Source organism: Gossypium raimondii, chromosome 7 (genome assembly GCF_025698545.1).
Source record: "Gossypium raimondii isolate GPD5lz chromosome 7, ASM2569854v1, whole genome shotgun sequence".
Classification (NCBI taxonomy): domain Eukaryota; kingdom Viridiplantae; phylum Streptophyta; class Magnoliopsida; order Malvales; family Malvaceae; genus Gossypium; species Gossypium raimondii.
Window position 1 is genome coordinate 17684303 of NC_068571.1, and position 24492 is coordinate 17708794.

A 24492-nucleotide genomic window follows, 5' to 3' on the forward strand; every position below is an offset into this window, starting at 1 on the left:
TAAGGAAATGTAATAAAATGGTAAATTCATAATTGAGATGTAATGTGATAATGTAAACACATTGATGGGTTAAAGGGTTTACTTATATGTGAGAAATTTACTTAAGTTATGGATGAATTTATCTAGGCTGTGGATAAATACACTAATTTGTGAGTTGATAATGTCTTTTAAGCTAAAGTAAGTAAATGGAAGGTTTTAAAGTCTTATGAAAAGGGTTAATGATTATGTAAAATGTCTTATACAATCCTACTATGTTAGGACTAATAAATATATGTAATGTTGATGGACCTACTCATTTGTGAGTTGATGATTATGGTTTGATAAATCTTGTGGCATTGGTATAGGTTTATGTTTACCTTATAAAGTTCATTATTGAAATGGAATGTTATGTTTAAAACTTATACGAGCTTACTAAGCATTCATGCTTCCATTGTTATTTTTCCTTTACTTTTCAGATTATATGAAGCTCGATCGGTTTGGAAGTTCGTCAAAGATCTATCACACTATCCAGCGATTATATTGATAGTTCTTAATGTTTTAGCAAAGGTTATAATGGCATGTATAAATGGACTTGTGTTTGATGTTTGTTTAAATGTTTAGATATTGATTTTGGTATGTATAATTTGGTTGTTTGGTGCCATTTTGACGACGGTTACATTATGATGGTTTGGTACTTATAATGTGTGAATGGTATGGTATAAATGGTTAGTTTATACTAAAGTGATATAGGTCAATTTGTGATAAGTTTTGACATGGAAATGAATTACGTGTTGATGAATGAAATTTGTCAAGTACATGCATATGTTTAAGTAAATTTTTATGTTTGCATTTGAGGTACCTATATGACATATTGGTTTAATGGAATTGTAACAGCCCGGTTTTAGTTAAATCAGAATAGTGGTTTCAAAACAACAAATTTGAGGTCAGAAAATTATTATAATATTATTTTTTGTATTTAAAGCATGTGATTATATATGTGTGAAAGTTTCGTAAAGAAATTTTACTGTTTGAATGCTTAATTCGGTAAAAAGGACTAAATCGCATAAAACATGAAAGTTATGTTCTATATGCTAAAGGTGTCTAATAGCTATAGAACTTTAAAGTAAAGGTCCTTCAGTGGTAAATAGGTCATTTGTGAGTTAGTGGATGATACTGGAGTGACATTTGGTGTAATTACTAATGTTTTTAATGGTAAAATAGTAAATAAGTAAATTAATGATAAAATAAATAAAACCAAAACTAAAATTTTGTCCATCTTTTTTTCATTGGCCGAATATTGAAGAAGAAAGACACCATTTATGAACACTTAGGGTTCGACACACACATAGCTTGATTAAGGTACGATTTGAGCTCAGTTTTTGATAATTTTTACGTTTTTAATATCGTTGCTTCGTGTTCTAGCTAGCCCATGCCCTAATTTTTGAATTGGTTGATGAATTTGTGAGTTGTCATTGATGATAGCTTGATATTTTTGAATGTTGATGATGGAAAATGAATAATTGTTGATAGATTAATATGTTTTGTAAAGTGATTTTTGACAAAAATGTCAAATAGGGATTAAATTGTGAAATATGCAAATTGAGTGGTTGAAATGTGAAATAAATGAAATTTTTGGGCTACTAGGGGCACTATAGTAATTCGGCTAAGCTTGGGTTATATTGAATTGTGTGAATTTTGTGTATTTGTGAAATAGGGACTAAATAGAATAAATGTGAAACTTTAGAGGCTAAACTGCAAAAATGTCCAAATAGGTATTTTTGGATGAAATTGAATGAGTAGGTGATTAAATGAGTCAAATTTGAATTCCTATAGATCAAGAAAGAAAGAAATCAGATTTAGATCGGAGGAAATTGAAAGTTCACGAGTAGTTGATCCGATCCGTTCGTTTCCGTATGAGGTAAGTTCATAAGTAAATAAATGTTTTTGAATTCAAATGTATATGTTTTATATATTACCGAATTGATTTAAATATAGATATATACATTGCCAAATTGATTTGTATATGTATACATATATATTGACGAATTGATTTGTACATGTATACATATATATATTGCCGAATTGATTTGAGCATTGGATGACTAGTTTTCGTGCATAAATTGATTTAATTATGAAGTCGAAAGCTCCGAATGAATCTTAGGAAATGTATAGGATATTGATGTCATGATATTAGGACTTTCGAGGTGTGATTTCGTGTAAGACCATGTCTGGGACATTGGCATCATATATGATTCATATAAGACCCTGTCTGGGATAGTGGCATCGATATGCATTAGCATGTAAGACTATATCCGGGATATGGCATTGTACAAGCTTTATATGATTTCTGTGTGTTCTTAACAATTCCGCATGTGAATTTGAGCTAAATGTTTCAGGTATGTGTGAAGTTTATATTTTCATGAAATAATAAGGTAAGTTTAGCACTTAATGTGATAATATGAATTTATATGAGATAGTTAAATGTATATGTGTTTGAGATTTATTTAAATTCGACCTAGTTGAATTTAATTATAAATATCATTGAAATGATTTATTTGCTTATGGCTTACTAAGCTTCCAAAGCTTACTTTGTGCATCCTTCCATTGTATTATAGATATAAAGCTAGCTTGAGCTCGGGGATCGTCAAGAATTATCGTCACACTATCAATCGCCATTTTGGTATTTTGAAAGCTTGATATTATGACATATGGCATGTATAGACTATGGCTAATTTTGAATTGTATATAAGTTGTCATGCGAAATGGGTTGTTAGAGACACTAATTTTTATGTACATTCGGTCATGTTATAAGCTCTTTTAGGAAGTATGTTTCGAGGTATATATGAGTGATAATGTTTGGTTATAAGATTTGGCTTGAGTAATGATTTTGTTGGTTGATGTGTTTTGTTATAATGTAATATGATTCGATGTATGTTAGTTGGTTTGAAATTTGAATAGTAGAATGGTTATGACTTGGTTAAATTTTAGTGTATGAATTGTATTGTGAAATTGGTTTGCACGGAAAAGAAGTATGGTTTGCATATGAGATATGATTAGTAGACATGAATTGTGATAAATGACTGTGTTAGACTGTATTGTGTTAGGTAATGTCTCATAACCCTAATTCGGCGATGGATACGGGGTAGGGGTGTTACATTTTAATTAGTATCAGAGCTACGGTTTAGTCGATTCTAGGACTAAAGTAGCGTGTGAGAGTTTAGTTATACATGTCATATTTATATACTGCAATAGTGTGATGAATTCATGACAATTAAAAATGTGTTTACGTATAGGAAATGGATCCCAATCGAGCAGTAGCTGAGAATGTTGAAAGTAATGCACCCGCTCCCATTCAAGGGGCAGTGCAATCTAATTCTAGCGTTGTTGTTATTAGCCACGAAGGAGAGGCAAAGCAAGTTTTTTTTTCAAATGATGAATGAGTGGTTAACAGAGTTCGTTCGAACGAATCCGGCTGCTCAACAACCTCCACCGTCGCAAGTTCCTGTAGCTCCCCAAGTTATTGATCCGATACGCTCGAGTAAGCCAGCTATCGATAAGATTCGTAAATATGGGGCCAAAGAGTTCAGAGCTACTGTTGATGATGATGCTGAGAGAGCTGAGTTCTGGTTAGATAATACTACCCGAGTGTTTGATGAATTATCTTGCACTCCCGATGAATGCATCAAGTGTGTTGTTTCCTTGCTTAAAGATACCACGTACCATTGGTGGAATACCTTAGTATCTGTTGTTCCTAAGGAAAGTGTTACTTGGGAGTTCTTTTAGAGTGAATTTTGGAAGAAATATATCAGTCAGAGATTTATAGATCAGAAACGTAAAGAATTCCTCAAGTTGAAACAGGGTCGCATGACAGTGACAGAATATGAGAGGGAATTTGTGAGACTCAGTAGATATGCTCGGGAATGTGTATCGACCGAAGCACTCATGTGTAAGAGGTTTGAGGATGGTTTAAATGAAGACATTAAGTTATTAGTCGGGATTCTGGAAATCAAAGAGTTTGTGGTACTTGTCGAGCGAGCATGCAAAGCTGAAGAACTCGGGAAAGAGAAAAGAAAAGCTTACTTTGAAGCTAGAGATTCATGAAAAAGATCATCGAGTAAGTCATTTCAGTCGACATCAAAGAAGTTCTGAGATAATTTTAGCCGTTCAAAGGCTACTGTGGATTATTGTATTTGAGATTGAGGCAAACCACCTGTGAGTTCGAAAGCAACCTTAATAGCTAGTGTTGGTAACATTAGACTTAATCGAACTGAGTGCAGACATTATGGTAAACGTCACTCCGGTGATTATAGATTGAATGATCGGGCTTGCTTTAAATGTGGATCGTTAGATCATTTCATTCGTGATTGTCCCGAGTTGGTTGAAAAAGACACTGTGCAGAATACGAGACCAAGTAACACGGCAGCTAGAGGTAGACCACTCAGAAACACGGGTAATATGAGTAGTAGCCAGAAGGGAACTAAAGACACTATTGTTAGATCTAAAGCTCGCACACCTGCCAGAGCTATGCTATTCGCGCTCGCGAAGAAGCTTCGTCTCTAGATGTTATTACTGGTACTTTCACTCTCTATGATACTACTATAATTGCATTGATAGATCCAGGATCAACTCATTCTTATATATGTATGAATTTAGTATCTAGTAAGACTTTGCTTGTAGAGTCTACTGAATTTGTGATTAGAGTATCGAACCCTTTAGGCAAGTGTGTATTAGTAGATAAAGTGTGCAAGAACTGTCCGTTGATGATACGAGATTTTTGTTTTTCGGCTAATTTGATGTTGTTACCATTTGATGAATTTGATATAATTCTGGGTATGGATTGCCTAACGTTGCATAATGCGATTGTGAACTGCAAACAGAAGATGATCGATTTGAGATGTCAGAATAATGAGATTATTCGGATTGAGTCAGATGAATAGGTTGCCAGCTGTGATTTCATCGATGAAAGCTCAGAGTTATGTGAGAAAAGGGTATGAAACTTACTTTGCTTATGTTCTTGATACAAAAGTGACTAAAAAGAAGATTAAATTTGTCCTAGTTATGTGTGAATATCCAGATGTATTTCCCGAAGAGCTACCGGGATTACCACCGATTCGAGAAGTTGAATTTGGTATTGAACTAGTGCCAGGAACTACTCTGATATCAATAACTCCATATAGAATGGCTCCGTTTGAGTTAAAAGAATTGAAATCTCAGTTGCAAGAATTAATCGATAAAGGATTTGCATGACCGAGTTTATCTCCCTGGGATGCTCTGGTATTATTTGTGAAAAAGAAAGATGGAACTATGAGAATGTGCATTGATTATAGACAGCTCAATAAAGTGACAATCAAGAACAAGTATCCTCTGCCCAGGATAGACGATTTGTTTGATCAGTTGAAAGGGGCTACTATGTTTTCAAAAATAGATCTAAGATCTGGTGTTACTATCAGTTGCGAGTAAAAGAATCCGATGTGCCAAAAATTGCTTTCTGAACGAGGTACGGACATTATGAATTTTTATTTATGCCTTTTGGATTAGTGAATGCTCCTACAGTCTTTATGGACTTGATGAACCGAATTTTCGGACCGTACTTAGACCGATTTGTTGTCGTATTTATTGATGATATATTGATTTACTCACAAGATGAAACTGAGTATGCCGAGCATTTGAGAATCGTGTTGTAGACTCTGCGAGATAAACAGTTATTTGCAAAGTTCAGTAAATGTGAATTCTGGTTACGAGAAGTTGTTTTTCTAGGACATATAGTGTCAGCATCGGGTATAAGAGTTGATCCGAGTAAAATTTCTGCAATAATGGATTGGAAACCTCCGAGAAATGCATCTGAAGTTCGTAGTTTTCTGGGACTCGCAGGCTATTATAGACGATTTGTGAAAGGCTTTTTCAATGATTGCGACTCCATTGATGAGATTGCTTCAGAAAGATGTAAAATATGAATGGTCCGAGAAGTGCTAGAAAAGTTTCGATCAGTTGAAAGCCCTATTAACTGAAGCTCCAGTGTTAGTACAACCAGAATCGAGATAAAGAATTTGTGATCTATAGCAATGCATTGTTGAATGGCCTGGGTTGTGTTTTGATGCAGGAAGGCAAAGTCATAGCTTATGCCTCGAGACAGTTGAAGTCGCATGAAAAGAATTATCCGACATACGATTTAGAGTTAGCAGCCATTGTGTTTGCATTGAAGATTTGGCGCCATTATTTGTTCAGTGAGAAATGTCATGTGTATTCTAATCACAAGAGTTTGAAATATCTAATGACTTAGAGAGATTTGAATTTGCGACAACGAAGATGGTTAGAGTTGCTAAAAGATTATGAGTTAGTAATTGATTATCATTCGGGAAAAGCAAATGTCGTGCTGATGCATTAAGCAGGAAATCTTTGTTTGCTTTGCATGTAATGAATACTCAGTTGACTCTATCTGACGACGGCTCGATTGTAGCTGAGTTGAAAGCGAGACCGTTGTTTTTGCAGCAGATTTGTGAAGCTCAGAAAGTTGATAATGAAATATTAGCAAAACGAGCTCAATGTGATTCAAACCCTGATTCAGAGTTTCAAGTTGATTCCGATGACTGTTTAAAGTTTAGAGGTTGATTATGTGTTCCAAGAAATTTAGAGTTGATTCAGATGATTTTGAATTACGCACATAATAGTCGTTTATCTGTTCATCTAGGAAGCACGAAAATGTATAATGATTTGAAACAACTCTATTGGTGGCATGGCATGAAACGTGATATTTCGAAATTTGTTTTGAAATGTTTAATCTGTCAGCAAGCAAAACTGAGCATCAGGTACCGTCTGGGTTACTGCAGCTGATTATGATTCCCGAGTGGAAATGGGATAGAATTACGATGGATTTTGTATCGGGTTTGCCTCTGTGACCGAGTAAGAAAGATGCGATCTAGGTAATTGTCGATAGACTGACTAAGTCGACTCATTTCATTCCGGTATGCACGGATTATTCACTTGATAAGTTAGCTAAGCTATATATCTTTCAAGTTGTGAGGTTGCACGGAGTACCTATGTCAATTGTTTCAGATAGAGATCCGAGATTCACATCGAGTTTTTGGAAGAAATTGCAAGATGCATTGGGTACAAAGCTGCACTTTAGTACAACTTTTCATCCCAGACAGATGGTCAATCTGATCGAGTTATTCAGATACTCGAGGATATGTTTAGATGTTATATTTTTGAGTTTGAAAGTATGTGGGAAAAATATTTCTCGTTGATTGAATTTGCGTATAACAATAGTTTTCAATCAAGTATAAAGATGGAACCATACGAAGCTCTATACGATCGTAAGTGTCGAACACCATTGTACTAGACTGAGTTAAGTGAGAATAAGAGTCACGGGGTTGATCTAGTTAGAGAGACAGAGGAAAAAGTGAAATTAATTCGTGATAGTTTGAAAGCGGCGTCAGATTGATAGAAATCTTATGCAGATTTAAAACGGAAAGATATTGAGTTTTAGATCGAGGATAAAGTGTTTTTAAAAGTGTCATAGTGGAAGAAAATAATTCGATTCGGTTGTAAAGGCAAATTAAGTCTGAGATTTATTGGGCCGTATGAAATTATCGAACGAGTTGGACCAGTGGCTTATCGGTTAGCATTACTGTCTGAATTAGAAAAGATACATAATGTATTTCATGTGTCGATGCTTCGAAGATATCGATCTGACCCTTCACATGTTATTTCCTCGACCGAAGTTGAGATTCAGTCAGATTTATCATACAGTGAGAAACCAATCCGAATTCTAACTCGTGAGATCAAAGAGCTGATAAATAAGAAAATTACATTAGTGAAAGTATTATGGCACCGGCACGGAGTAGAAGAAGTTACATGGGAACCCGAGGATGCTATGAGAAAGCAATATCCAAACCTATTCACTGGTAAGATTTTCGAGGACGAAAATCCTTAAGGGGAGAGAGTTATAACAGCCTGATTTTAGTTAAATCAAAATAGTGGTTTTGAAACTACAAATCTGAGGTCAAAAAATTATTTTAATATTATTTTTGGTATTTACAACTTGTGATTATATATGTGTGAAAGTTTCGTAAAGAAATTTTACTGTTTGAATGCTTAATTCGGTAAAAAGAACTAAATCGCGTAAAGCGTAAAAGTTGTGTTCTATATGCTAAAGGTGTCAATAGCTACAGAACATTAAAGTAAAGGTCCTTAAGTGGTAAATAGGCCATTTGTGAGTTAGTGGATGATAGTGGAGTGACATTTGGTGTAATTACTAATGTTTTTAATGGTAAAATAGTAAATAAGTAAATTAATGATAAAATAAATAAAACCAAAGCTAAAATTTTGTCCATCTTTTCTTCCTTGGCCGAATATTGAATAAGAAAGACACCATTTATGAACACTTAGGGTTCGGCATACACATAGCTTGATTAAGGTACGGTTTGAGCTCAATTTTTGATAATTTTTACGTTTTTGATATCGTTGCTTCGTGTTCTAGCTAGTCCATGCCCTAATTTTTGAATTGGTTAATGAATTTGTGAGTTTCCATTGATGATAGCTTTATTTTTTTGAATGTTGGTGATGGAAAATGAGTTAAATTTGAATTCATATAGATCAAGAAAGAAAGAAATCGGATTTAGATCGGGTGAAATTGAAAGTTCACGAGTAGTTGATCCGATCTGTTCGTTTCCGTACGAGGTAAGTTCATAAGTAAATAAATGTTTTTGAATTCAAATGTATATGTTTTTTATATTGCCGAATTGATTTAAATATATATATATACATTGTCGAATTGATTTGTATATGTATACATATATATTGACGAATTGATTTGTATATGTATACATATATATATTGCCGAATTGATTTGAGCATTGGATGATTGGTTTCGTGCATGAATTGATTATTTACGAAGTCGAAAGCTCCGAATGAATCTTAAGAAATGTATAGGATACTGATGTCATGATATTAGGACTTCCGAGGTGTGATTTCGTGTAAGACCATGTCTGGGACATTGGCATCATATATGATTCGTACAAGATCCTGTTTCGGATAGTGGCATCGATATGCATTAACATGTAAGACCATATCCAAGATATGAAATTGTACGAGCTTTATGTGATTTCCGTGTGTTCTTAACAATTCCGAATGTGAATTTGAGCTAAATGGTTTAGGCATGTATGAAGTTTACATTTTCATGAAATAATAAGGTAAGTTTAGTACTTAATGTGATAATATGAATTTATATGAGATAGTTAAATGTATATGTGTTTGAGATTTATTTAAATTCGACCTAGTTGAATTTAATTATAAATATCATTGAAATGATTTATTTGCTTATAGCTTACTAAGCTTCCAAAGCTTACTTTGTGCATCCTTCCATTGTATTATAGATATAAAGCTAGCTCGAGCTCGGGGATTGTCAAGAATTATCGTCGCACTATCAATCGCCATTTTGGTATTTTTAAAGCTTGATATTATGACATATGGCATGTATAGACTACGACTAATTTTGAATTGTATATAAGTTGTCATACGAAATGGCTTGTTAGAGATACTAATTTTTATGTATATTCGGTCATGTTGTAAGCTATTTTGGGAAGTATGTTTCGAGGTATATATGAGTGATAATGTTTGATTATAAGATTCGACTTGAGTAATGATTTAGTTGGTGGATGTGTTTTGTTATAATGTAATATGATTCGATGTATGTTAGTTGGTTCGAAATTTGAATAGTAGAATGGTTATGACTTGGTTAAATTTCAGTGTATGAATTGTATTATGAAATTGATTTGCATGGAAAAGAAGTATGGCTTTTATATGAGATATGATTAGTAGACATGAATTGTGATAAATGACTACGTTAGACTATGTTGTGTTAGGTAATGCCTCGTAACCCTAATTTGGTGACGGATACGGGGTATAGGTGTTATAGGAATTTGATCATTTGAATTGGTCATATTATGCATGTTTGAATATGTTTTGATGCCTTGGTCATATGTGCAAATTGTGTTTAGGTGCATGCTTGAAGTGGGTGAAAGAAATGGCTTGATTTTGGCTAATTTCTTGTCCACACAGCCTAAGACACAGGCGTGTGTCTCAGCCATGTTTGACACACGGCCGTGCGACATGGTCGTGTGTCCTTTGTAGGTTTTAAAGGTTGCATTTTGAATGTTACACGACCTAGCACAGGGATATGTGGCTTGGTTGTGTGACCCAAGTCAGTGAGTTACACGGACATAGACACGGGCTGAGACATGGTAGTGTGTCCCTATTTCGAATGTGACACAGCCTGAGACACGAACGTGTATCTAAACCGTGTGAGTCACATGGCCCAGCCACATGGCCGTGTGATCCATGCAGTGTAAAATTTTTTTATCTTTTTTCATAAAGTTCTAAATGTTTCCGATTTAGTCCCAAATCGTTTTTAAAGTGCTTCTAAGGCCTCGAGGGCTCAATTAAAGGACGATATGCATGTGTTTGAATGGACTAAGATATGATTTATGAAATGTTTAGAAATGAATGATTATAAGTTATGTTTTTACGGTAATGCTTCGTAACCCTATTCCGACGATGGATACGGGTTAGGAGTGTTACAGGGGGAGAATGAAATATCATTCCCCCATTATTCATTGAATGGTAAATCATTCGTTTGTTTAGTTGAATGTAATACTCATTCAATGGAATGACTATTACTTCCCTATTACTTGTCTTCTCGTAATAGTTATTTTTTGGTGTCACCAAAGAATGACTATTCCATGCAACATTGAATAACAAAGAAAAATTAATTTTTGGATTAGTCCTTTAAAACTTGGACTTAGAAAATATAAAATAAAATATTTGAAATATTTTAATATAATTTAATATAAAATATTTAATTTCAAAATATAATTTTAAATAAAAATATTTTAATATAAAATAATTATATTAAAAATATAATTAAATTATATATTTTATTTTATTAAATTATATTTAATAATAATTATATTTTTTATGGGTTTTAGATGTGACGATAACATGATTTCACGGTTTTCTTTCTTCAAAATTTCAATTATTAGAAGTAAAAAGTTCTGACTCATGGCATTTTACGATTAAACCACGTCTTTAACATTTCAAAATTTAATATCCTTAGATAAAAGTATCCACAAATAAGTAAATTACGTCATGCTAAAGAAAATGTCACTAAAATCTCTCATCCTTGCTGGTATACTGTTGAAATATGCTCTCGTGTTTCCCGCCAATTTGTTACTCTTTTTTTATGACCGTTTTATCCTCTTCCTTCCTTGCAGAGCTAAGAAATTACGCCACCTGGCTTTATCCTATCATTTCTATCTAATTATTGAAGGGAAAAAAAAAAAAAAACACTTCAATTCCCATTCTCTCTCCTCGATTTCTCACTTGATGTGGGTTGCCACCGTTCTCCACCGACCGGTCGTCCCGGTTCCCCTATTCTTCACCTCTCATCTAAGCCCCAAAGTACTCCTTAAACCCAAAACCTTTCGTTTTGGTTTCCTCTTGCCGTCACTAAAGTTGAAAGCTTCTGCGACTAAGAAGCAGTTGCAGACTCAGGAGCCAGGTTTTTACTATCATTTTTTTTTGGCTTATTGACTTACGTCAAATTCAATCAACGGACAAGATTCTGTGGAATTTTTATGGTTAATATCTGATTAGGGTTTAAATTGCAGATAATGAAGATTTACATAATCAAGAAAAAAGCGATGATCAAATCTTTGATTTGGGATGGCTTCCTACTTTCCCTCACGTTTTGGTTGCTTCAATGTCCAATTTCCTTTTCGGCTATCACATAGGGTAAGTGTTTTTTTAATAAAAACATTTTTCTTTCCCTCTGAAAAGTTAATTGTTGGTTTTTTTTCCTTGCTCTTTTTGCTATGCAATGAAGCATTTGAATATTCTGGAGCTTAATTCTGCTCTTATTGATTTTTTTTATGCCTTATTGTGCTTTCTAATTAGTTGTCGCTCTTTTAGCTGTTGAGAAATTGGAAATTATGTTGCTAACTGATTTATATGCTTACAAGAGTTTTATTTATTTAACTATAAATATTCCATAAAAAAACTATAAATAAGGAAACTACACACTGAATTATTGTCTTTTAATGTATAAATCTGGTTGTAGAGTGTTAAAATTTCATCGGGAGTGTATGGAAGGAATTCATATACCCGGTCTCTTAATTCTCCCTAAAGTACCCATGTCCAACACTTGTGTTTGACATAGGTATGGGATATGATCATATATGTGAAGAAATAAAATAGAATAAAAAATATTGAGTATGCCCATATTGGACTCTCACACGTAGCCAATACTCACCATAACATAGGTGTAACTTGAAAATCAATGATATTTTTAAAGAGTAAAATTGGTTTGTCAAAGAGTCAGTTCACAAAATTGCATTCTTTGTTTTGCAGAGTAATGAATGGTCCAATCGTTTCAATTGCAAGAGAACTTGGTTTCGAAGGAGATCCAATTCTTGAGGGGCTTGTGGTAAGCATATTCATTGCTGGAGCTTTCATTGGAAGCCTGAGTTCTGGTTCACTGGTGGACAAACTAGGCTGTCGCCGGACCTTTCAGATTGACACGATACCATTGATACTTGGTGCAATTGTGAGGTGAGAATAGCATATATAGGTATTGTTAATCCAAGCAATGCATTTTATCTCCTCTATGCCAAGTGAAATGTGGAGTTCATTTAAACAGTACTATAATTATTTTGTACTCTTTTGTTTCTTTTGTGTGTTTCACACCCCATCTGTTATTTCATTCTGTATTTATCTAGGTAGAACTTATAGGACACATATTGCAGTTGCTTCTTGTACTTTATGTGTTTGAAAGTGTATTTAAACATGTAAACCAATTTATATCTTGGCCCTTCAGATGCTTTTTGAGCTTACTCTTATAATGGTAAGAATTGGGTCAAAGTCTATCGGGTGTCCCTGTACTACTGTGTAAAGTTCATTTTAGTTCCTCTACTAAAAATTACTCCAAATTAGTTCTTATGCATTAAAAATTTGTTCAAATCATGATAATGTTAAAATTTTCCATTAAGTTATTGATAGTTTGCACAAAATATATCATACCTAACTGATTTACCCATGACCCGGCCCATGGAAAAAACCCAACCATCCCAAATCTTAGAACTACCGTGTGGCCACTGGCCATAATAGAAGTTTCAACTATTGTGACTCTCCCCTGCCAATCCCTCAGAACCCTAAATCCAAATCTCCAAATTCCCCAACCCCAAGTTAACTTCATCGCAATATATCTAATGAAAATTTTGGGGCATTAATCAGAAAAGCTAGAGGAGAAGAGGAAAGATTTCTAATTGAAATCCCCCAATGCCTAATCCCTTGTATAAAAAATCTCATTCTATTTATAGCTTAGAAATATTTAAGTTAGCAATTCACGCTGTAGTTCCACGCAACTCAATTACTCGTTCTTTCCAATTCTTCTTTATTCTCAAAAGTTCAATTAGTTGAATATTTTCTTGAAGTTTTATTTACTTATCTTTATTTATTAGCTCCATTGCTCATCGAATGCAGCTTAAACAATGAACAGTGTTTGATTACTCTTGTTCTGAAATGCTTGAGCTAGTTTGCTTGCTTAAAAATGATTATCTTTTCAAAGATTTTATTTTTTTCAGCCACACCAGATACATGGCATGTTTTGTTTTTGGGATAATTGGGTTTTTTGCATGGGTCGGGTCGGGTTATGAGCAAGCCAGTTAGATATGAATATATTTTCTCCAAATCATCAAGTTAACGGTAGATTTTTAATGGTCTGATGATTTGAAACAATTCTTTTAGTGTGTAGGGATTGTTTTGGAGCTTTTTAAATACATTACAGTATGTTTTACAGCCTGTTAACACTTACCACTAATTATTACTGATGTTACTAGGATAAGTACATCAGATTCATTATTTTGTTGCACCATAGATCTCTTGGAAAAGAACCACCACGAATGATTCTTTTTTGTACTTGCTTATTTTACTTTGACTACCAAAGTAGCTCAATGCTTCTTACATGCAACACACTCATATGAATAACAGAATAAACTGCTCCAGAGGGCACAAAAGAAAAAGTTGAAACATATGGTTTCTTCGTATTTAATTAAGTTGTTTCGTATTTCTTTGTTTTTTATGTTGCTGCAGTAAGTCTGTCCTTAGAATATAGACTATTGAGATCTGTTGTCCTTAAACCGTTTCCATCTTGATTGACTCTTCAATTTGTGACAGTGCACAAGCGCATTCCTTAAATGAAATACTGCTGGGAAGATTTCTTGTTGGCCTTGGTATTGGTGTGAACACAGTTCTTGTTCCAATTTATATTTCAGAGGTACTGCTTAATGACAAGAATTCTGGCTTCTAGGTTTTAAGTTTTACTTATACCTCATAACATCTGGAATTTTACTCTTTGTTGAAATGAGGAATAAGGGGATTTTTAACTCTTCTTACTCTTAAAATGCTTAAAAAATGCTACTTTTTTTTCTTCTTATTGTACCCTGAGCCTACCATGTAAGATGGATGTAAATGGAGTCAAAGTGGGTATTCATTAAAAAAATAATAAAAGAAAAAGGAATTACTGTACATAGATTGTTATTGGCGGGTAAGTTTTTGCAGATTTAATGATATGTTATTGACTGTCTGTAGGTTAACCATCTTATTCTGCCCTAGTAACCAATGACTTTATGAAATGCATATAGGTGCTTTTAACACATTAACTTGGTAAACTGAGCAGGAAGTTATTTCTACTCTGAACGATTTGGTTAAAGCTTTTGTTTGATAAAACTTGCTGCTTCTTTTATGGAATTTGTGGAGAGGATATTCCATTTTTAACGTTTTTCATTTTCTGTTCATTCCCTATAGGTTGCCCCAACAAAATACAGGGGTTCGTTGGGCACTTTGTCCCATATTGGCACCTGCCTTGGAATTATTTTCTCATTGTGTCTTGGAATACCAGCAGAACATGATCCACATTGGTAAGAACTTTCTTCCTCTTTTTTCCTTTTCTCAGAGCAATGATGGTTGTTGATGAGGAACATATATTTTTCCTTTTCCTCTCTAATTGAATCTGGCTGAAACAGTGATTAACTTGACCCTTCAGATGTAACCATCATAATATAAACCTGAAAATTTTTCTGCACTGTTATTTTTTTTGCAATCTAAAGATCGTAATGTTGGAGTAATTTACATATCAGTTTATAGGTTTAAAATCATGGGTTTTTAATGAGTGTTGAAAGAAACCCAATTGTGTAAAGGAACTCAAAGCAATCCTAATTGTGTGGTTACCATCTTTGGTCTCTTTGAACCAAAGTTGCAGCTCTAGAAACTAAACTTATTATAGCTTGTAGTGCTGTGAAGAATTTGACTGTTAGCCTCACACCCTTCAAGAAAGTGTCACTGTCAAGTACCGACTTCTGTGTCTTGCATGCTCTTGACCTTTATATGCTCATTATGAAGAAACTCCATTATGAATATGCATCATGTAAAACTAATTATGTATAATTCATGTGAGTGTATTCTCCAGCTATTGTCATTCTTACGTTTATTTTATTGGCAATTTTTGTTTGACGCAGTATATTTTCTCAGAAGTTCTGTTTACAAACTACTTATCTTTGGTTTCAAGGAACTCCTAGGCATCAGAAGTGTATGTTTATATGCTAGTTTAATAGCTTTTATCTAGGTTTACTAGTTCTATTCTATTGTCGTTACCTGTGAGCAAATTCCTTTTTGTGCTCATCTTCTTTCCATACATTTTATGCTTAAAAAAAAGTTCTCATAGGAACTTCTAAGCTTCACAAGTGCATGATTACAATTATTTTGGTGAATGTACCTGGCAGGTTCCTCTGTTATAGAGACATTGATTAAATGAATCAATTTAGCCCCTATACTATTAAAAAGAATCAAATAAGGCCAAATTTCAACATTTACTATTTAAAATATGTCATTTATAGTTTAACAGAGTTATATTTTGAAAGCATTTTATAGTTCTATAAATGAAATATTTCGTTTGGAGTTGAACTGGAAATGAGAAAAAATCATTTTCATGTCATTTTTTAAATAATAAATGTTATATCTGTTCCGGTTTGACCTTATTTGATTCCTTTTAGTAGTAGTAAAGAGACTAAATTGATCTGTTCAATAGTACTGGACTAATTTGATCCAGTTCCTATGATAGAGGGACTTTGTAGGTACTTTCACCCAATTAATTTTGTCTATGGGTACATTTTGTAGTTATTCTTTGTGTCATGTATGGAACAACTTTTTCTTTAATCAAATTATAGGTTTTTATTGCTTCAAACTGCTAAAGAAAGTAGGAAAAAATGTTTTCCAGGTGGAGGACAATGTTCTATATAGCAAGTATGCCTGGTTTTCTTCTAGCTCTTGGTATGCAATTTACTGTTGAGAGCCCCCGCTGGTTATGCAGAGTATGACCCTTGTTTTTGTCAATACCAAACTACACATGCATTACTTCTTGGCATGTTCTCTTGAAACATAGAAGTTTGGCATCTCCGTAGGTAGGGGACATGAAAGATGCGCAGACAATTATCCGTAATCTTTGGGGAGACTCAGAAGTTGACAAAGCTATTGAGGAATTCCAGTCAAACATCAGCAATGATGGGACTGATGTGAACAGCAGATGGATGCAGCTTCTGGAAGAGCCACATTCTCGAGGTTGTATCAAGGTGGTTTCTTTTTTGGATGTTTTGTCATGATTCTGATATTTCAATGTTTAACTTGGTATATTTATAACTTTTCCTTCAACTTGGTTTCTGCTAAAAGGACAGCATGCTTCTCGGTAATCTCACCTAATAAAAAGTAAATATTTTGAGGTTTTATTTTTGTTTGAATTTTTAGGTATTATTAAGGTCTTCTACATTTGCAGTCTTAAGATTTTTCTTGATACTCCTTATTTAGGTTTTATATTAGTTTCTTGGAAACTTCTTTTAATACTCTTTTGGTTACAGTTGCTTTCATTGGAGGAGCCCTTTTTGTTCTTCAACAGTTTGCTGGAATAAACGGAGTTCTTTATTTTTCATCATTGACATTTCAAGATGTTGGAATTGCTAGTGGTGCTTTGGCAAGTTTATTTGTTGGACTTACAAATTTTGCAGGTATGAGATACGCTTTTGTATTTTTTTTCCCTTCTTGTTTGCCAATTTCTGTGTTGAATTCTTATCTATAATATATATAAAATCACGAGTTTGGAAAAACTTTTGAACTGACGATAATACCCTTTACTTTCCATCATATTATTAAATTCACATTAAAAATAATTATAATATTTAATTTAGAATTATTAGTTAAAAAGTTTAAATAAAATAGAAGTTGTGATAATTATACATTTAAAATAATTATAATTTAATAGAAGTTGATTTAAAACTTATTAGAATTTAAAATACAATTATTAGTTAAAAAGTTGTGCTAATTTTAAAATAGAGCATAAACTATAAGAAAAAGTTGTGATAATTATAATATTATAATTTACAATTACTAGTCTAAAAATTTTGGTGTAAACAAAAGTTGTGCTTATTTTATTGGTGTAAATAGTGGTATTACTTGAATAGAATTCTAAACACTTTAATTACCACTTAATTAATATTAGAGTTTAATTAGTTATTATTTTGAATATTGTTACTTTCCATTAATTAGATAAAGTAAAAGTATATTGTATGTTAAATATGTTAAAAATGTTTTAATTTTTATTTGAAAAATTTTCTATTATATAGTCAAAAAATTCTATTATAATATTTCAATTGAAAAGTTAATATATTTTAATTATATTTAATAATTCAAGTAAGAAATATTAATTTATGCTTATTATTGTAATTAAAAATATAATTTTTAAAAAATTAATTAAATATTAAATGCATTAAATCACATACAATGAATGTGCCATTAAAAACTAGTTTTATTAATACAACCTCTCGCAATTGTCAATTTGTGGTCTCCAGGTGCACTCTGCGCATCGTACCTTATGGATACACAAGGAAGGAGAAGGCTTCTCATTGGAAGTTATCTGGGAATGGTGAGACAGTAAATCTTTATTCTAAATTTATGTTAGTAAATGGTACCGATTTATGTTGATTTGACACTTTAGTTTTGTTAAAATACCCATGTCTAATATTTATACGTGGATATGACCGTCCAAGGATCCGTCAAATACATGGGAAAACTTTCAAAAGAAAAGAAAAGATTGAAAATATCCACATTGGATACATACACATACCCATCACTCACACATCAGTCCAAGTAACTTAAGTCTCAATACTATACCTCTTTGAAGGAAAATTAAGAAAAGCACAGAGTTTGAACTGTGATCATTCACGTAGGAAATATGTACATGGCAGGGAGGTCAAATATTGTTAAATTGCCAACATTTCCACAGTTAAAAATTTATGAAACATTACAGTATAGTACTATCTGAGACACTCCGAAATTCTTACTTTGGCGAGTTTCCAGGAAACTTTAAAGTGCAGTCTGAGTGTGTACATACATGAACATGTGACTGCACGTGCATATATGTGTTTCGGTCCAATAGACATTCCCTTGATTGATGCAATGCTAATAATACTAAGCAATGAACTTTCCTTTTGCAGGCAGTTTCAATGTTTCTTATTGTTTTTGCTATCAATTACCCATTGGAGGAAGATTTCAGTAACAACTTATCCATTCTAGGGACGCTCATGTAAGGAGTCCCCACACATGCTGTAATTTAAATGCCAGATATGCTGACCCTTATGGTTTGAACACCCTTGGATTGCCTTTTTATATGTTAAAAGCGTTTGACATGTTACTTGTTAGGTGGGACCATAAAAGAGCTGAGCTGCTTGCCGATACTTGCATCTCTTGTTTCAGATTTAATAAGGTGTTTTCTTTCAAAATGCTTTCATGTAGGTACATATTCACCTTTGCAATTGGAGCAGGCCCAGTAACTGGTCTCATAATTCCAGAACTCAGTAGCAGCAACACACGTGGAAAGATAATGAGTTTTAGCTTCTCTGTTCATTGGGTATGTGATTTATATTTATTTTCAGTTTTGTTTAATTTGGCTGTCCTATACATTCAAGTAAGATGGAAACTTTGTGTTGATGATACAGGTTTGTAATTTCTTGGTGGGGCTACTGTTCCTTGACTTAGTGGAAATATTTGGAGTTGCTTCAGTTTATGCTGGTTTCGGCAGTGTGTCGGTGTTGTCAGCAATTTTTGCGTATTACTTTCTGGTTGAAACGAAAGGCCGGTCTCTGGAAGAGATTGAAATGTCACTCAACTCTAACATGAGAGGTGGAGGAAGGTGAATGATTTCTATTTCACGCAGATGCGGTGTAAAGGGTGAAGTTGAGCATGCAGTTTCTATTTATTACTATTATTAGCACTGTCACACTGCATTCATACTTGCTCCGGAAATTCCCCCCAACACCATAATGTTATAGCAAAACCGAATATCCCTTCGTCCTCCATCTCCCAAGTAGGGGAATGGCATTTGTACCAAATTGCTCATATATCAAATTTACAATAAACTTCTTTTCCCCTTTTAACTAGAATAACCGTTAAGTCGGATGCATTGGTTAAAAGGCTGGCTGGACCGGTGGAATCCAAATTTATTTGACTATGTATTACGGTTTTGTACTTATATTGGATTGGTTGGATAATATTATAGTTTTGAAATTTGAATTAATCAAATAGAAATTAAAATTATATATATATATATATATATTACTTATTTAAGATTTTATTAGTGAATTGGTTCTTAAGTTATACTTTAATCTTTAAATTGCTCTTTTAAGTTTTATTTTTATTAGAAGTGTTATTAAAATAGCCATTTCTTTCATTTTATCAAAAGAAAATCCTATTTTAGTATTATTTTATTTTAAAACATGAAAAAATATAAAATATCCTTGTTACTTTGTAGAGGTAATAAGCTTTTATTCATTTTCAGATCGAGTTGGTTTAGTCTGTCAAAACCTTAATTAATAGTATAAATGATAAATTTTAATTGAAACAAGTAAAACTTGTCTGCAATTTCAAAAAAAAAATTTGTTGTAAGCAAAATTATCTGATTTATGGTCAAACGGAGTTATAAAATTTCATAAAAATAAATTAAGGTAGTTTATTTGTGGAATTAAAAATTATTAAATGAACTGAATAATATCTTTTGTTTTAATACCTATATTTATGTATTTTCATAGTTAAATTAAAATAAAAATATAATAGTCCTGACTTGAATGGAATGATAATTAAAATTCTCATCAAATATTAATTTAATATGAGTTTAAAATGTGTTATTCCTATTCTCTACTTTTAATATTATATAAAAAATATAAATATAAATATGGCAGCAATTACCTGCCGAAGTTGTAAGCTGCTCTGTTTAAGGACTAATATGCAAGGAATGAAGATATATCAAACAATAAAGAGGTTGTTGCCTTTAGTAGGTAGCTAAGGGCTAATTTCCTTCCGCTAAATCAATATTTTTTTAAAAAAATTATAATTTTTTGTATACTTTAGATTTTATATAAAATTTTTAAGTGATTAGTGACATCTCCCTTCAGTGGAATTGAAGTTGGTGAGCCAAAATGAAAAAGAAAACAAATACAACTCAACTTAGATTATTAATCAAAGATTTCATGTTTTCATGCTTCAACTTACTATACACTTAACAATGCAATATCCATCTAACCTACAAAATTACTTAATTAGCTAATACTTGCAAATTTGAAAGAAAATTTGTTGAAAATAAGCTTGCTCTCCTTGAACCAATGGACAGCCATGAAAGAAAAAACCAAGCTTTTCTTCCTTCCTAGCTTCGGTCTTGAGAAGAAAAGATGAGGAAAATATTTGGTTTCTCTCTCCTACCTAGTTATGTACATAACCTTAATAATAGAAGTTAAGGGCCATGAATTTACTTAAGAGTTTAGGTAGTGGATTTCCATGGCAAAGATCATTGTCACTGTAACACCCCAGACCATTCAATGACGCATCACTGTAAATTATGAACTCTTTCCCCATCTCAGGCAGCACTAAAACTGGTGCTTCAGTTAATAATGCTTTCAATTTTTCAAAACTTTGTTGACATTTATCGGTCCACTCAAACTTAACATTCTTTTGCAGTAACTAAGTCATAGGAGAAGCAATCATCGAGAATCCCTTGACAAAACGTCTATAATACCCGGCTAAGCCCAGAAAGCTTCTAACCTCAGATACATTCTTTGGCGGTTCCCAATCAACAATTGCTGAAATTTTGCTTGGATCAACCCGAATACCCTCACTTGAAACTATGTGTCCCAAGAATCCGACCTCACGAAGCCAAAACTCATTTTTACTAAATTTAGCAAACAATTTCTTCTCTCTCAAAATCTGTAGCACAGTTCTCAAATGTTCGGCGTGCTCGGTTTCATCTCGAGAGTAAATCAAAATATCATCTATGAACACCACCACGAACTTATCCAAATACGGTAGGAAAATTTGGTTCATTAAATCCATAAAAATAGCCGGAGCACTAGTTAAACCAAAAGGCATCACAAGAAATTCGTAGTGTCCATACCTCGTTCTGAAAGCAATTTTTGGCACATCTGACTCTTTAACTCTCAGTTGATAGTAATCGGATCTCAGATCGATCTTTGAAAATACTGTTGCTCCTTTTAGTTGGTCAAACAAATCATCAATTCTCAGCAAAGGATACTTGTTCTTTATAGTCACTTTGTTGAGCTGACGATAGTCAATACAAAGTCTCATAGAGCCGTATTTCTTTTTCACAAATAATACAAGAGCACCCCAAGGAGAAAAACTCAGTCTTACAAATCCTTTATCTGTCAACTCTTGCAACTGAGCTTTTAATTATTTCAATTCAGTCGGAGCCATTCTATACGGAGCAATAGAGATCGGTGCAGTCCCAGGTAACAAATCAATAGCAAACTCAACTTCTCTAATCAGAGGTAACCCAAGCAATTCCTCTGGAAATATGTCCGGAAATTCACAGACTACAGGTACTGATTCAAGTTTCGACTCAGTCATCTCAGTATTTAACACATAAGCAAGATAAGCTTCACACCCTTTTCTCATGTATTTTTGAGCAGACATGTGCGAAATCACCATAGGCAATTTATTTGATTCATTTGTTTCAACCCGAAGAATTTCACCATTTTCACATTTCAACTCAAGAAGTTTCTGTCTACAATTCACCTTGGCATCATGCAATATCAACCAATCCATCCCCAAAATAACATCAAACTCATCAAATGGTAACAACATCAGATTAGCCGGAAAACAATAACCTTGATTCACCAAAGGGCAATTCTTGCAAACCTTATCAAGTAACACATATTTGCCTAAAGGATTTGACACTTTAATCACAAACTCAGTAAATTTGACAGGCAAACTCTTATTAGATGCTAAATTCAGACAAACATAGGAATGAGTAGACCCAGGATCAATTAATGCAATAACATTTGTATCATAAAGAGAAAATATACTAGTAATCACATCGGGGGATAATGCATCTCTAGTTTCTTGTCTCACAGCTAAATCTTTCTTCACACTTTTACTGCTAACTTCGCTTCCGGTATTTCTCGGTGGTCTACCTCTGCTGACAGTATTACCCGATCTAACTCTCTGAAATCTTTCTTCTTCCCTCCTCTTCGGGAGTACAAGATAACTTATCAAATACCCGGATAGAATTTTCAAGCCAAAACTCTGCCTTCTAGGGATCATCATCTATATTAGCCCTGAAATCTTCAGCCCCTTGCTTTCGGATTTTATCAACTGGAGGTTTACTCAATCTTACCAAATCAACACCTTGTGGAGCTACGGGAACCAGTTGGGGAATAGGAGGGGGTGAAGGAGGTTGAACATTCGGATTTGCTCGAACAAATTCTGCATACCAATTATTCATCATATAAAGGAAGGCTTCTCGAGCCCCATCACCCTAACTATGTGTTTCAAGTCTGCTTCCCTCAGGCACGGTCCCTTGCGTGGGAGCCGGCGCATTACTCTCTACATCATCTGTTACAGCTCAGTTGGGATCCATTTACTATATAAAAATACAATTTAAATTGTCAGAAATCTTCAAGCTATCACAATACATCTATGACATGTATAGATGGACTGTCACACACATTAAATTAATCCGAGAACCGACTAAACCATAGCTCTAATACCACTAAAATGGAACACCCCTTACCCGTGTTCCTCGCCGGAGCAGAGTATGAGGTATTACTAGAACACAAACACTTGTTATCGTTCCAATTGAGATTTTGTTTTTTACGAAAATTTTGACATAATCCCCTTTATAAATATGTAACCTCACCTGCAAATTTTCAGATCGTAACCCAGCCAATTCCAATGTTTCATCCAACATTTATATTCTCAAATATATTTAAATCATACTTAACATTTTAACTATCATCATTAGCATTGTATAAAATAATTTATCAAATAACATATACTAACATTTAGGCTAAATACTTTGTAACATATGACATCAAAATCAAGTCTTCTATACATGCCATAATTTAGAAATATTGATTACAAAATACCAAAAGTTGTGGATAGTGTAGATGAGTTCCCGACTATTTCCGAATTTCGAGCTGAACTGGTAACACTATAAAACAAGGGAAAAGAAAGAGGAGTAAGCATATAGCTTAGTAAGTAAGTATGTAATTAATAAACAAGTTTCTAGCATGTTTCCATAGATAATATAATCTTAATCACGCATAAATTCACTATTTATTCAAGTTCCAGTAAGCTATTTATTCTCGTCACAGTCACTAAATTCTTTTTATCCGGAGCTACAGAGCTCCAAATTAAGATCCGTAAATTTTCCCTGAAACTAGACTCATATATTTTATTACCATAAAATTTTCAGAATTTTTGGTTTAGGAAATTAGTACAGTTTATTTCTTTAAAGTTTCCCCTATTTCACTACTCGACAGCTCTGACCCCTCTTCACTAAAAATTAATTATCTCTTTGTAAAGAATTCAAATGATGTTCCCGTTTGTTTCTCTTGAAAATAGACTTATTGATAAATTTAATCATGTAAATTAAAACCATAATTAGTTTCCAAAGTCGGAACAGGGTATTTCGAAATCATTCTGACCCTGTCTCACTAAAATTCAAATATCTCAAAATATTTAACTCTTTTTCTTATTCTTTTTCCTTTATGTGAAAACAGACTCTTCAGATTTAATTTGATATCTCATCAAATCCCTAATTCAATTTCCACCATTTTTGGTGATTTTTCAATGTTACACAACTGCTGTTGTTCAAAACTGTTTTATTTCTAAATTTACTCTTTAATAGTTTTAATACTTCATATCATCTTACTCAAGGGTCGATTAAATATCGAACCCAATATTCATCACGTAACCTTATCCATTTCACATATACTTTCACTTGTCCAATTTCCCCGATGAACACTTTGGAGTATTAACCGTTACTCGGTGGAATCAGCACTTAGCAACCGCCTTATATTCAGTGATACGGGGAATTAGCACATAACAATCCCTTTCACAATCAAGGAT

At 33.3% G+C, this 24492-nt stretch overlaps 1 protein-coding gene across 2 annotated transcripts; it reads left to right on the forward strand.

Moving 5' to 3' along the window:
- The first annotated feature begins 11287 nt into the window (after positions 1 to 11287).
- Positions 11288 to 19671, forward strand: LOC105800229 (probable plastidic glucose transporter 1). Of its 2 annotated transcripts, XM_012631226.2 has the most exons (12): positions 11290 to 11536; positions 11646 to 11769; positions 12385 to 12585; positions 14209 to 14308; positions 14839 to 14951; positions 16307 to 16400; positions 16491 to 16647; positions 16941 to 17087; positions 17928 to 18001; positions 18573 to 18661; positions 18871 to 18985; positions 19074 to 19671. In XM_012631226.2, exons 1-12 carry the CDS (start codon positions 11362 to 11364, stop codon positions 19269 to 19271), a joined length of 1587 nt encoding a protein of 528 aa, XP_012486680.1. In that variant the 5' UTR covers positions 11290 to 11361; the 3' UTR covers positions 19272 to 19671. The 2 variants fall into 2 exon arrangements, 1 of the variants encoding a protein (XP_012486680.1); XR_008197979.1 differs by lacking the exon at positions 19074 to 19671 and having other exon boundaries at positions 11288 to 11536; positions 18573 to 18777.
- The last annotated feature ends 4821 nt before the right edge of the window (positions 19672 to 24492 follow it).